The 13,480-nt window shown below is 46.1% G+C and overlaps 1 protein-coding gene across 1 annotated transcript; it reads right to left on the bottom strand.

The window, feature by feature from the left end:
• Positions 1–2,051: 2,051 nt before the first annotated feature.
• Positions 2,052–8,802, bottom strand: GPN3 (GPN-loop GTPase 3). The gene is made up of 6 exons (XM_049788861.1): positions 8,705–8,802; positions 7,427–7,535; positions 5,431–5,839; positions 5,224–5,320; positions 3,909–4,037; positions 2,052–2,130 (listed from the first exon to the last, which is right to left on the bottom strand). Exons 1-6 carry the CDS (start codon positions 8,750–8,752, stop codon positions 2,068–2,070), a joined length of 855 nt encoding a protein of 284 aa, XP_049644818.1. The 5' UTR covers positions 8,753–8,802; the 3' UTR covers positions 2,052–2,067.
• Positions 8,803–13,480: the final 4,678 nt, after the last annotated feature.

The raw sequence follows: 13,480 nt of genomic DNA, 5'->3' as shown, positions 1-13,480 counted from the left end.
GGGCGGTGGTGCTAAAGGTAAGGTGCCTGCCTTGCCTGCGCTAGCCTTGGACGGACCGCGGTTCGATCCCCCGGCATCCCATATGTTCCCCCAAGCCAGGAGCAACTTCTGAGCACATAGCCAGGAGTAACCCCTGTGCATTACCGGGTGTGGCCCAAAAACCAAAAAAAAAAAAGTTTGTTACTTTTATATTTGCACTCCAGTCCTCTGCATTAAACATGGGTTGATTCGTGCAAGGCAAGGGCCCTACCCACTGTACTGTCCCTTAAGCCCCCAACCATATAAAAGCTTCATTTATTTGTTTTGGGGCCACACCTGGTGACACTCAGAAATCGCTCCTGGCAGGCTGGGGGGACCATATGGGATGCCAGGAATAGAATCCAGGTCAGTCCCGGGCCGGCCCTGTGCTATTGCTCCAGCCACAAGGGCTTCATTTCTATCAGCTTGAAGATAAAGCATCAAATGACAAATAGTATGTGAACATGTTATGATTTAATGAGGTCATTCTTATTTTTTTATTTATTTTTTTATTTTTTTGTGGTTTTTGGGTCACACCCGGCAGTGCTCAGGGGTTATTCCTGGCTCCAGGCTCAGAAATTGCTCCTGGCAGGCACCGGGGACCATATGGGGCGCCGGGATTCGAACCGATGACCTCCTGCATGAAAGGCAAATGCCTTACCTCCATGCTATCTCTCCGGCCCCTAATGAGGTCATTCTTAACACCACACCTATATAGAAAAATAGAAAATGAGGGCCCGGAGAGATAGCACAGCGGTGTTTGCCTTGCAAGCAGCTGATCCAGGACCAAAGGTGGTTGGTTCGAATCCCGGTGTCCCATACCTTTCCTGTTAGCTCAAAAGCTTACAGCAAAGTCAGCAGATGGGCAGCCTTAGGTAAAGGCTGCATAAAAGACAGAAGATAGAAAAATTGATCCTTTGACAGGACACTGTCTCCAACACAGAGGTCCCCCAATTCCTCTAGGAGTGATTCCTGAATGCAGAGCATGAATAACCCTTGAGCACCACTGATGAGTATCTCTAACCCCAAAAGAAATTTTAATGTTGTTTCCCTTATATCCACATTCATTTTTAAAACAAAGTTACTTTTAATCATCTAATTATACAAATAAGTTCAATATAGGAAAACCAGAAGATACAGGTAAGAGAATATTATTTATTTGTACCAAGTTGTATTCCTTTGGAAAAAATGTAATTTTTACAGTAATTTTTGCCCCTCCAAAACAATAAAATCATCCAATAGTAAAGTTAAACTGGTCTTAAGTGACCATAACTGTTACTTTGCTGTGTACAAAAGTATTCACCTTCATTGAAATTTTAACTTTAAAATCTTTTTTCTAGTTGTGCTTAGAGATCCCTGATCATGGGGCTCTGGGAACTATATACATTACTGGCGATTGAACCTAGGGTGGCTGCATGCAAGGCAAGTACCTTATTAAAATCTAAATTGATGCGATTTTGGACCACACAGAGTGGTACCCAGAGGTTATTTCTTTTTTTTTGGTTTTTGAGCCACACTCGGCAATGCTCGGGGGTTACTCTTGGCTATGCATTCAGAGATTGCTCCTGGCTCAGAGGACCATATGGGATGCCAGGGATAGAACCCAGGTTCATTCTGGGCCAGTCATTTGCAAGGCAAATGCCCTACCACTGTGCTATCACTCCTGGAGGTTATTTCTATTTCTGATTTTGGGGGTCACTCCTGATAGCACATAAGGAACCGGGCATTGCCAGGGATGGAACCTGGGGATCATATGGGATGCCAGGAATCGATCCCAGGTCCCTCCTGGATCAGCCTCATGCAAGACAAATGCCCTACTGCTGTGCTATCTCTCTGGTGCCTGAACACATATTTCTTTCTTTCTCCTACCTCTCTACTTCAAATTATTTTCAATAAACTATTTTGCTTCACTTAAAAAAAAAGGGGGAGGAAATAAATAGTTTTCTAGCAGCATATTCTTTTAAGTGAAAAAAATTCTGTTGATTCAACAATTGTTGAATCAACAATTCTGTTGATTCGCACATGTACAGTCCCATTTTAACAAATTCTTCATTTATTCTGGCATTCTTGAAAATATTCATCAAACATAGAAGACGATTCATCTTCATGTTCCTGATAATAAAACACAAAATAGAAAATACATTGATTTCTCCTAAGACCAGGCCTAGTACACATTTACCTATTCTTTTTTTTTAAATGGATTTTGGGTCACACCCGGCAGTGCTCAGGGGTTATTCCTTTCTCCAGGCTCAGAAATTGCTCCTGGCAGGCACGGGGGACCATATGGGATGCCGGGATTCGAACTGATGACCTCCTGCATGAAAGGCAAACGCCTTACCTCCATGCTATCTCTCCGGCCCCACATTTACCTATTCTTCAGACAATTCTCTATAGTATCCAGTTAGCATTTTCCAAGTATTACTAATAAGTAATCATTAAGTATTATGAAGGGAGGGGCCATCAAGATAACACTGCAGGTCAGGAGGCACTTATCTTTCATGAACCCAAAGTCAAACCCAAACTGAACCCCCATATGGTCCCCAAAGCACCACCTGGAGTGATCCCTGAATGAAGCAGAGCCAGGGGTATGCCCTAAGCACAGCAAAATGGTTCCAAAAGTTCCCTCGTGATAGGTTTTGGCCACTCTTTTTTTTTTTGGTGGGGGGGGGGGGGTCACACCAAGTGACTCTCAGGGATTTACTCCTGGCTTGGGGACCATATGGAATGCCTGGGGATCAAACCGTGGTCTGTCCTAGGTTAGCATGTGCAAGGCAGACGCCCTACTGCTTACACCATCGCTCTGGCCCCTGGTCACTCTTTTTATTTGTTTCTTTGGTTTTTGAGTCATACCTAGTGATGCTCAGGGAACCATATGGTGCTGGAATTTGAACCAGAGTCTAGGCCACCACAGCCACATGCAAGAAAAGATCATTATCTTCTGATTGTCCCAGCCCTTTCTTCCTTTTTATTTTTTTAAATTAATGGGCCACACCCAGTAAAACTCAGGAATCACTCCTGGTAGTGCTGGGGGACAATATGGGACATGTAGATTGAACCTTACCTGGATTAGCCTCCTCCAAGGCAAACACCCTACCTACTGTACTATCGTTCCAGCCCCCAACCCTTTGTTTTTTTTCAGTTGTTTTTTTCAGGTTTTGTACATAAAGTGGAAGTGTCCCGCCATTTTAATCATATTCCTGAAACTAAAGCCACTTACTTGAGCTTAGTCAAGTTGCTTCTCAACTTCTTTCTTGTCTTCTCTCTCTACTGACAACTATTAGACTCAACACTGCTCTAGGAGAGGGCATTCCCAGTTCTCCTACATTTTTTTTTTTTTTTTTTTTTTTTGGTTTTTGGGTCACACCCGGCAGTGCTCAGGGGTTATTCCTGGCTGCAGGCTCAGAAATTGCTCCTGGCAGGCACGGGGGACCATATGGGACGCCGGGATTCGAACCGATGACCTCCTGCATGAAAGGCAAGCGCTTTACCTCCATGCTATCTCTCCGGCCCCAGTTCTCCTACATTTGACCTTCTGTTTTCACCTACTCCCAAAGAAACAGAATTTAATACTACCTTAGTAAAAGGCAGTAGAAAGCTAGTCTACATGTTGAGCATGGGCATCAACTTCAGAGATCAGCCAGAAAGGCCTAAGTTACTATTGCTCCCAAGATATTAATCGAAGGAGCTGCTGAGATCTCATGCTGAGATTATAGGTCAGACATGTCCTTCTGGGATCTCCTCGTTGGTGCTCAAGGCTTACTCCTGGCTCTGTAGACAGGAGGCCAGATGTGGGGAACTGACACCGGGTAAGCCACATGAAAGATTAGAGGATTACACACTCTATTACTTACTGTCTTTGGCCCCTGGCAAATCTAATAGTCAGAAATTACCTTTGGTTCTTTGAATTCCAAGTCTTCTCCATACTGAATGGCAAAATCAATATGCTGTAATACAATGTTCATGCTTTCTTCATCTGACTGATCATAAGGCAAAAACCGAACCATGCTGTAATCATCAATCTACAAATTGGAGATATCAGAAAGGTCATTCTAAAGTTGCAGAATACTTACTTTCCAACTTATACTTGAATTTGTGACCATTTATGCTTCTCTGTTTTGTTCTTGGGCTACACCTGCAATGCTGATGGGTTACTGCACTGCTGGCTCTACATTCAAAAATCATTCCTAGGGAACCAAATGGGATGCTGGCAATGGAGCTTGGGTGACAGGATCCAAGGCAAGCATCCTACCTGCTTTAGCCCCCCAAATTCTAATTAAAACTATTTGTGTACATGATGTGCAGTAAGAAACAGATAGTACAATGGCAATCCACCATTAATCTTTTATGACCTCTGATTTACTAGAACACAGATTAATTTATTACTTAATGAGAGACTTATTTCCTAGGTATTTATATGAATTCAACAGCCACTGAAAATTTCAAAAGGGCACTGGCAATTTGTAAGCTAAATGGCCAGGAATAAGAGACATTTCAGGGTTTTTCTGCTACCACCAATTGCTCCCCTATGAAATGAAAGGGTATTGGACTGTGCTGTCCAAAATGGTGGCCAGTGACTGTGAGTGCGTAATTATGTGACCAGTCTGTTAAAGAGGAGTGGGCAGAGCTTGGAAAGACTACAGGGGTTAAAGTGTTTCCTTAAATCCTGCACACTTCAGTTTGAATACCAGTACCACATATGATTTACCAAGCACAAGTGGACTACCAGAGTCCACTCCTGAACATAGAGTCAGGAATAGCTTCTGAACCACTCTAGGTATTGCCCCAAAACCAAAAAAAAAAAAAAAAAAAAAAAAAAAAAAAATCAGCCCAGAGCCTGGAGCAATAGTAGAGGGGGTAAGGTATTTGCCTTGACCCATCCAAACTAGATTCAATCTCCAGCACCCATGAGGACCCCCCAAGAATAAGCTGAGCATAGATGGGTATGGTACAAAAACTAAAACAAATGAAAACACCCAAAAACTCATCAGCTCAGGGATTTAGTACAGGATTTAATTCAAATTCTTGGCAAAACATAGTCTTCTAGGTACAGCTGGGTAGAGCCAGGAAGCAAACACTGCTGATGTAATTCTGGTGGACCCAAGCAGCAATACAGCACTGCATCATCACTGCACTGACCACTGGCCTGGTTGCTGAAGAATTACAGAGTGGCTCCCTGGCTTTCCAGCACTGCCTTAAACAACTTACCAGCCCACAGATGGCATTAGTCAATTTTTTGAACTTTTTGCTTCTGAAGTCACTTGTAGAATCATCTAATAAAGTATACATGTCTGGATCTAGAAACCTTTAAAAATAAGGAGAATGGTGAATGAAAGAAAAAAAAAAAAAATCATCCCAAAACTAACTTAACCTGTCTGCACTACAAAGGAGATCTGATTATTATAGTTAACTTACTTCTCAATTTCCTTTTTAGCTTTTTTACTCAGCAAATCCATTTTTGTCATGATGTTAACTTGTGGAATTTCAAGAGATACCATAGCACTCAAGGCTGCCAAGATGCCAGAAATAAACTTGAATGACTCCACCATGAACTGAGAATCAACAAGGAAAACTCCGCAGACTCGGAACTCCCACTGTTCCAGCTGCTGAACCAGCTGTTTCATCACAGGCAGGTGAGTATATAACTCAATCTGACCTGGACAGTCAAAAAGGATGTAGTCATCCTCTACATGACCAAGACAGTTCTCGAGCCAGTCGAAGTTGTTGGCAAAGTACTCCATGCAAAATACCAATCCTCCATTGGGACCAAACCGCAGAGAATCATCCTCCATCACATCGTCCACCTCGATCAGTTCTCGGATGTCTGAAAAGGATAGGCAGGACCCAGAATATGAGTGTCTGTTCCAAAATGGTTATACTCTCTAGTAATAGTAACAGTGATAGTATACACAAAAATTAAATAGACGCCATTAAGAAAAAAAAAAGCTAAAGAGGGCCAGAGAGATAGTACAGTAGATAAGGTGCTTGCCTGACATGTGGACAATCCAGGCTTAATTTTGGTACCCATGTAGTTCCGAGCCTTGCCAGGAGAAGTCCCTGAGCAGAGACACAAGTACACAGATGGGTGTAACCTACTCCCTACCTGTGGGTATCACCTCCACCAACTTATTTATCCCGCCTGAATGATAGAACTGCCTACACCTGGGGTAGGCGGGTAGTGGAGACTGCATGGCAGGAGAGAGGGATTAAGGAGAGTTTGAGAAGCAAGGGGCAGATGCGAGAATCAACAGCAAGATTCATCAGAGAGATTCAGCATCAGATTCAGTATCAGCAATTCAGCAGCAGCAAAGAGAGTTAGTCAGCAAGGAAGCCTGGAAAAGCAGCTGAAAGGGAGACAGAAGCAGAGAGAGCCAGAGAAGTAGCTGCTAGGAAAAAATTTAGCATAGAAGCCATGTGAAGAAATGATATGAGAGGAAATGTATAGGACTGTGATATAAAGCTGGCTCACTCCTAAAACTTCATCTGACTGCTTTGTGAATCTCTCTGCACTCATCCTGCAACCTTCACACCTGCCAGCCCATAGGGGCAGCAGGAGTCAGGCCGAGCCGAGAAAGCCTCACCATCCACAAACCAACTCTAGGACTCTTTAATTTATATCTATATTAAGACAACAAATGGTGCCCAAACTTTGGAATGACTTGAACCCTGGGCCCAAGAAGAAGACCTCAGTGATGGTGAATTGTAATTGTGACTTGACCCTTTGGTGGATTATCACCATGACAGCTCCCCAGAGCTGAACTGAATTTGTTCTGCCTTTCACTGGAACATTGGTGAATATGGTTCCTGTTCTGAATGGCAGCATGTTGCTCTGGTGTATCTACCTGCATTTCCTACTCTGAATGTATGTGCCAGACTCTCTAGAGATTCTCTTGCACACATGCCACAAGAGGGGAAGAGTGCTTCCCCAGTGGTGATGAGTTCTCGATCTAAAGGCCTTTTCCAGAACTGATAATTTGTCATTTACTACTGGCACTAAAACAGAGACCGCCATCTCAAAACAAAAACAAAATAAATGAAATGATCATGAACACCTCAATGCATGAATGTTACTGCATGATATTTTACTTCATGCTGTTGATCACAAAACTGGTATCAGGGGCCAGAGCAATAGCACAGCAGTAGGGCATTTGCTTTGCATGTGGTGGAACTCGGACCCCGCAAGGTCCTTGGAACAATTCCCAGCATCCCATATGGTCCTCAGAGTCTGCCTGGAGCCGATTTCTGAGCTCAGTCAGGAGTAATCCTCAAGCACCACAGGGTGTAGCCCAAACAACAACAACAACAAAAATCTGGAATCAGATTGGAATAACGTTCAGCTTCTATGGAACCAGCACTCACTTTTTCCTCTCATTTTCCCAAAAAGAGAGAGAAGGCTCTGTTCAGGACTCACCTGCCATCACCGAGTAATTGAAGTGTTCAGCGGCTGGATCTAAGTTTACCACTTGGACAGATCGGTTGAGCGCTTCACAATGCTGGACCATGGTGGCACAGTAGGTGCTCTGTGGATCACAAGGCAGGAAGGAACAGAACTCTGGCAGGGTAGTGACCTAGGCCACTATGAATTCCCATAGCCACTAAGCAGTGTCTGCTAGGGCTCAAACTAGGCCTTAATCAGGAAATATGGAAACAAGGGGGTTGGAGTAGGGCATTTGCCTTGCACGCAGACGACGTGGGTTTGGTCCCCAGCATTCCATATTGTCCACCAAGCATGCCAGAAGTGATTTCTGATCGCAGAGCCAAGAGTAACCCCTAAGCACAGCGGGGGGGGGGGGGACGGGGTGGAGGAAGAAAGGAATAGAGGTAGGGAGGACCAGATTGATAGCACAGCAAGCAGTAGGGTATTTGCTTTGCTCGCGGCCAACCTGGGACCCACCTCAGTTCAATCCCCAGCATCCCATATGGTCCCCAGAGCTTGCCAGAAGCGACTTCTGAGCACAGAGCCAGGAATAACCCCTGAGAACCGCCGGTGTGTCCCCAAAAAATAAATAAATAAATAAATATGCAAACAAGAGAAAAGACCTCCAAAGTGGGAGCAAGAGAAATGGGAGTGCAGGCACACGAACCCTGGGGAGGCAGCTCCATCCCTGTCAATGTTCTTAGCTCTGAACTCTCAGCGCCCTCATTATTGCACTAAGTAGCAGTAAAAATTAGGATTTAAAGAGAAGATCCTTTTTTCTCTCTTTCTTTCTCAGTTTTTGAGTCACACCCGGCTCAGGATTCACTCTGGCTCTGGGCTCAGGGGTCGATTCCTCCTGGTGGGACTCTGGGGTCCATCCTGGGTTCCAGGGAAGAAGAATCCAGGCTGGGGCCCGGGCCAGGCACGCGCCCTGCCTTCTTCCAACCGCCTTTCAATCTGAACCTTTTAAACATCTTTCCCATCTCCTTTTGAAACGAGAATAGCGGGACTTGGTTGCAGAACACAACAGGCCGGAGGAGGGGCTGGGTGGCGGGTTCGATCCCGGGCACCCCACCTGGTCCCTGGAAGTCATCCCTGAGCACTGAGCCAGGAGCAAGCCCGGAGCACTTTGGGGCCGAGCGTGGCCCCAAACCGCCAACAACCTGGGAGGGGATCTAAGTCCCCAGTCAGCCATCGCCCTCCCGTTCTTCCTTCCCTCGGGCCGCCCCCCAGCTCCGACTTTCCCTCCGTCCCCACCAAGTCTCCCTTCACCTTCCCGCTGCCGGCGGGGCCCATGACCAGCTGCGCGTAGCGAGGCATGGCGGCTCCCGGGACCCGGTTGCTCCGCGAGTCCCGCGCAGCGCCGCCACACTCCGCTTCCGCCACACTCCCGCGCCCGAACTTCCGGGAACCTGCCGCGAGAGCCAATCAAAACGCCTGTTGAAGCTTCGTGAGGCCACGCCCCCGGCTACGGAGCGTCCCACGAGTCAAACCTGGTGTGAAAAGGCGCACAGAGGAAACGCGGAAAAGGTGGGAATAGGGTTGCGCATGCGCAGACGTAGCTCCCGGAAGTCAGTCGCGGGCTGGCGGCGCCGCGAGGTCCATGGCGTCCCTGGTTACCTGAAGGAGGACGCTTCCGAGGATCCATCTCTGCGTGGCTCCCGGGGGCTCCGAGAGTCGCGGGTTTGCCGGGGACCTGTCTGCTTCCTTCCCTGCTCTCCGCCCGGAATGCAGGATGGCCCGGCTGCAACTGCGTCTGTCCCCTGCGTTGCGCCTTCTGGCCTCGCGAGGGCGCTGCGACACCCGCTGGAGGTTCCCAGAGTGAGACCCTCAAGGTCAAGAGCCTCTTTATCACCACTGATCCTGGGATGACATTCACCGGTCCCCAAGCTGTTAAAACTGTTAAAATTATTAAATTATTATTTATTAAAATATTATATCATAATTATTTATTAGTATATATTATGTCATAATTATATATTGCATTACGTATTATATAATTATTAATATATCAGCATATTATTGTATATAATATATAATAATATTATAATATTTTATTAAAATTGCCACACACACAAGGGCCGGAGAGATAAGAGCCAAGATACATGCCAGCCGACCCAGGTTCAATGCCCAACATCCCCTTCTCCTAGCCCGCCAGAAGTGATTTCTAATCACGAACCAGGAGTAACCCCTGAGCACCACCAGGAGTGATTCTTGACACTGAGAGGTGTGGCTCCAAGCCACAATAATGATCACATACTTTCGTGGACTCTCAATTTGTTGAGAGGATACTGTACGTTGTAGCTTCAGTCTAGTAGACTCCTTTCTAAACAGGAGTGTTGAAACGATTTTGTTCGGATCCAGAGCGATAGTGGCCCACTTGCACAAGGCTGACCCAGGTTCTATCTGTTGTACCTACATATGTGCCCCAAGACCGCCGGCAGTGATCCCTGAGCATTGAGTAAGCACTGAGCACCACCAAGTGTTTAAACAAGTTTTTGCTTTGACCTAAATTAAGAATAAGACTGCATCAAACTAAGAAGTTTCTGTATGGCAAAAGAAACGGGCTAAAACTAAGACAGCTAATTGAGTGGGAGAAAATATTTGCACTCAACACGTGAGATAAAGGTTGATATCTACCATATACACAGTATTCACAAAGATTAATCCCACCAAAATCTAAAACCCCCATCAAAAAACACGGAGCGGATACCTCTCTGAGGAAAACCAAAAGATGCCCAACAGACATATGAAAAAATGCTCATCATGGGCCGGAGAGATAGCATGGAGGTAAGGCATTGCCTTGCATGCAGAAGGACGGTGGTTCGAATCCCAGCATCCCATATGGTCCCCTGAGCCTGCCAGGGGCGATTTCAGGAATGACCTCTGAGTGTTGCTGGGTCTGACCCCCCCCCCCCCAAATGCTCATCATCACTTATTATCAGGGAAATCCAAGAGCTGTCTTGCTATCTCTGAAACTGCAGCCAAGCATGTATGACACCCCATCCCTCCCTGGCCATAGCGACAAAAAGGGAAGGGAGAAAATAAAAATTTGTGAAAATGATAATTAAAAAAATCCAGGAGCCTGAGTGATAGCACAGTGGTAGGGTGTTTGCCTTGCTTGTGGCTGACCCAGAACAGGCCTGAGTTCAATGCCAGGCATCCCATATGGTCCCCCAAACATGCCAGGAGAGATTTCTGAGCACAGAGCAGGAGTAACCCCTGAGCGCGACTGGGTGTGGCCCCAAAACAAACAAACAAACACATACACACCCCAAAACCAAAGTCTAAACCAAAACTCAGGGCAAGAGAGATAGTACAGGGTTTTACGAAAATACCTATACTGTACTTGGCTAACCATGATTTTAATCCTCAACATCACATAAGTTACCCTGAACCCTATCTAGAGTGATCCTTGAGCACAGAGCCAGGTGTGTCCCAAAAAGCAAAAATAAGAAACACAAGAAGACGGTATCCGTTTGCACAATCTGCAATGATGGGAAGAAAAGGGACTTTAAAAGGTTGTCAGTGATTCCAGCACAGTGCCACACATTTCAGACTCTTCATTTGTCCCTTTTCCCTTTCAGACCTTGGCCATTGGTAGCAACAGTTTCTTGAATACAAAAAAGATTTCCCACCTGTTTCCCAGCAGGGTGCTGTACATAGCACTGTACAATCCCCAGATTCTCAGCATTTGCCCAACAGCTATTCCAGGTAACTGAGACGCTGTCCCCTTGTGTGATACGTGGGTGATTTTTAGGGTTTGGGCTGTGACAGCCACGGTGGCCATCTTTTCTAATCACAAACTGAGAGCATGGGGCCAGAGTGATAGCACAGCAGTCAGGTGTTTGCCTTACATGCAGATGACCTGGGACAGAAACTGGGTTCGATCCCTGGCATCCCATATGGTTCCCTGAGTCTGCCAGGAGCAATTTCTGGGTGCAGAGACCTGCAGAAGTAACCCCTGAGCACCGCTGGGTGTGGCCCCAAAACAAACAAATAAAAAAAAAACAAAACTGGGGGGCCGGGCGGTGGCGCTGGAGGTAAGGTGCCTGCCTTGCTTGCGCTAGCCTAGGACGGACCGCGGTTCGATCCCCCGGTGCCCCATATGGTCCCCCAAGAAGCCAGGAGCAACTTCTGAGCGCATAGCCAGGAGTAACCCCTGAGCGTCACAGGGTGTGGCCCAAAAACCAAAAAAAAAAAAAACAAAAAAAAACTGGGAACATTCGGTTACTGATGCCTTTTCCTGAGGGTCTAGGCAGGCTGGGAATGAGACTCTGGTCTTGATGGTGACTCTGCAACTCCTGTGACACCAACAGTGGTTCCTGAGTCTCGTTTTTGTTTGTTTGTTTTTGGGTCTTATCCTGCTTTGCTCAGGGGTTACTCCTAGCTCTGCACTCCTGGCAGGCACGAGGGACCATATGGGATGCCGGGATTCGAACTACTGTCCTTCTGCATGGAAGGCAAATGCCTTACCTTCAGGCTATCTCTCCGGCCCCGAGTCTCGGTTTTTTTTTTTTTTTTTGTGTGTGTGGTTTTTGGGTCACACCCGGCAGTGCTCAGGGGTTATTCCTGGCTCCAGGTTCAGAAATTGCTCCTGGCAGGCACGGGGAACCATATGGGACGCCGGGATTCGAACCAATGACCTCCTGCATGAAAGGCAAACGCCTTACCTCCATGCTATCTCTCCGGCCCCCCCGAGTCTCGGTTTTTATGTTTGTTGTTGATTGTTTGTTTGCTTTCCAGAATACAGGATAGGAACCTAATATGTGGGGTATGTAAGTGCTGCTTTTTGGAGGGAGAACCACACCAGGTTATCTTCGTACATTTCCAAACTGTAAATTTTCTCTCAGGGATAAATCATCAGATTAGTCATCAGTGGGGTTTCTCAGTAAAAAAATTTAAATTAATATAATTTAAAAAAATAAGCCTAAAAATAAATAAGTGAATGGAGGCTGCATAATGTGCAATTGACCTGGGTTCATTCTCTGGCATCCCATATGTTTCCCTGAGCACCACCAGGAGCAATTCCTGAGTGCAGAGCCAGGAGTAAGCCCTGAGTATTGCTGGGTGTGATCCTAAGAAAACAAAAATAAATAAATGTATGGGGACAGATGGATAGTATAGTGGGTAGGGAGCTTATCTTGCATTTGGCTGGCTCAGATTTGAGCCTCAGCTCCATATATGGTCCCCTGACCCCCACCAAGAATGATCCCTAGCACGGAGCCAAGAGTAACTAGTGAGTACAACCAGGTATGGCCCAAACAGAAAAAGGGAAAAAATGGGGCCAGAGAGATAGCATGGAGGTAAGGCGTTTGCCTTTCATGCAGAAGGTCATCGGTTCGAATCCTGGCATTCCATATGGACCCCTGTGCTTGCCAGGAGCAATTTCTGAGCATGGAGCCAGGAATAACTCCTGAGCACTGCCGGGTGTGACCCAAAAACCACAAAAAAAAAAAAGAAGGAAGGAAGGAAGGAAGGAAGGAAGGAAGGAAGGAAGGAAGGAAGGGAGGGAGGGAGGGAGGGAGGGAGGGAGGGAGGGAGGGAGGGAGGGAGAGAGAGACAGAAAGAAAGAAAGAAAGAAAGAAAGAAAGAAAGAAAGAAAGAAAGAAAGAAAGAAAGAAAGAAAGAAAGAAAGAAAGAAAGAAAGAAAGAGAAAGAAAAAGAAAGAAAGAAAGGAAAAGGGAAAATACCATAAAAACTCCCTCAGGGGGCTGGAGTGGTGGCACAGGACAGGTGAAGGGTGTTTGCCCTGCATGTGTTAACCTAGGATGGATCTCGGTTTGATCCCCAGCATCCTATATGGTCCCCCAAGCCAGGGGCAATTTCTGAGTGCATAGCCAGGAGTAACCCCTAGGTGTGGCCCAAAAAACAAACAAAAAAACCCCAAAAAACAAAAAACAAACAAACAAAACATCACTCAGGTGCCTGTTAGGATGAGACTGAAGGAGAATCACCACCACAGACTTAGAGAGGGCATCAGGGGCAGGTTTTAGTTCCTTTCTCAGAGCCAGGTGATATAATATAGGGCCGAGGGTACATGCTTTG

Source organism: Suncus etruscus, chromosome 15 (assembly GCF_024139225.1).
Source record: "Suncus etruscus isolate mSunEtr1 chromosome 15, mSunEtr1.pri.cur, whole genome shotgun sequence".
Lineage (NCBI taxonomy): Eukaryota > Metazoa > Chordata > Mammalia > Eulipotyphla > Soricidae > Suncus > Suncus etruscus.
This window is presented reverse-complemented; position numbering and strand designations above follow the sequence as displayed.

Excerpts from the sequence above, each read along its gene's own strand:
- GPN3 (XM_049788861.1), bottom strand. The coding sequence starts at position 8,752 with ATGCCTCGCTACGCGCAGCTGGTCATGGGCCCCGCCGGCAGCGGGAAG. Across the intron at positions 7,536-8,704 it reads GCCCCGCCGGCAGCGGGAAG|AGCACCTACTGTGCCACCAT; the intron begins GTGAAGGGAGAC and ends TGTGATCCACAG. Across the intron at positions 5,840-7,426 it reads CAATTACTCGGTGATGGCAG|ACATCCGAGAACTGATCGAG; the intron begins GTGAGTCCTGAA and ends TATCCTTTTCAG.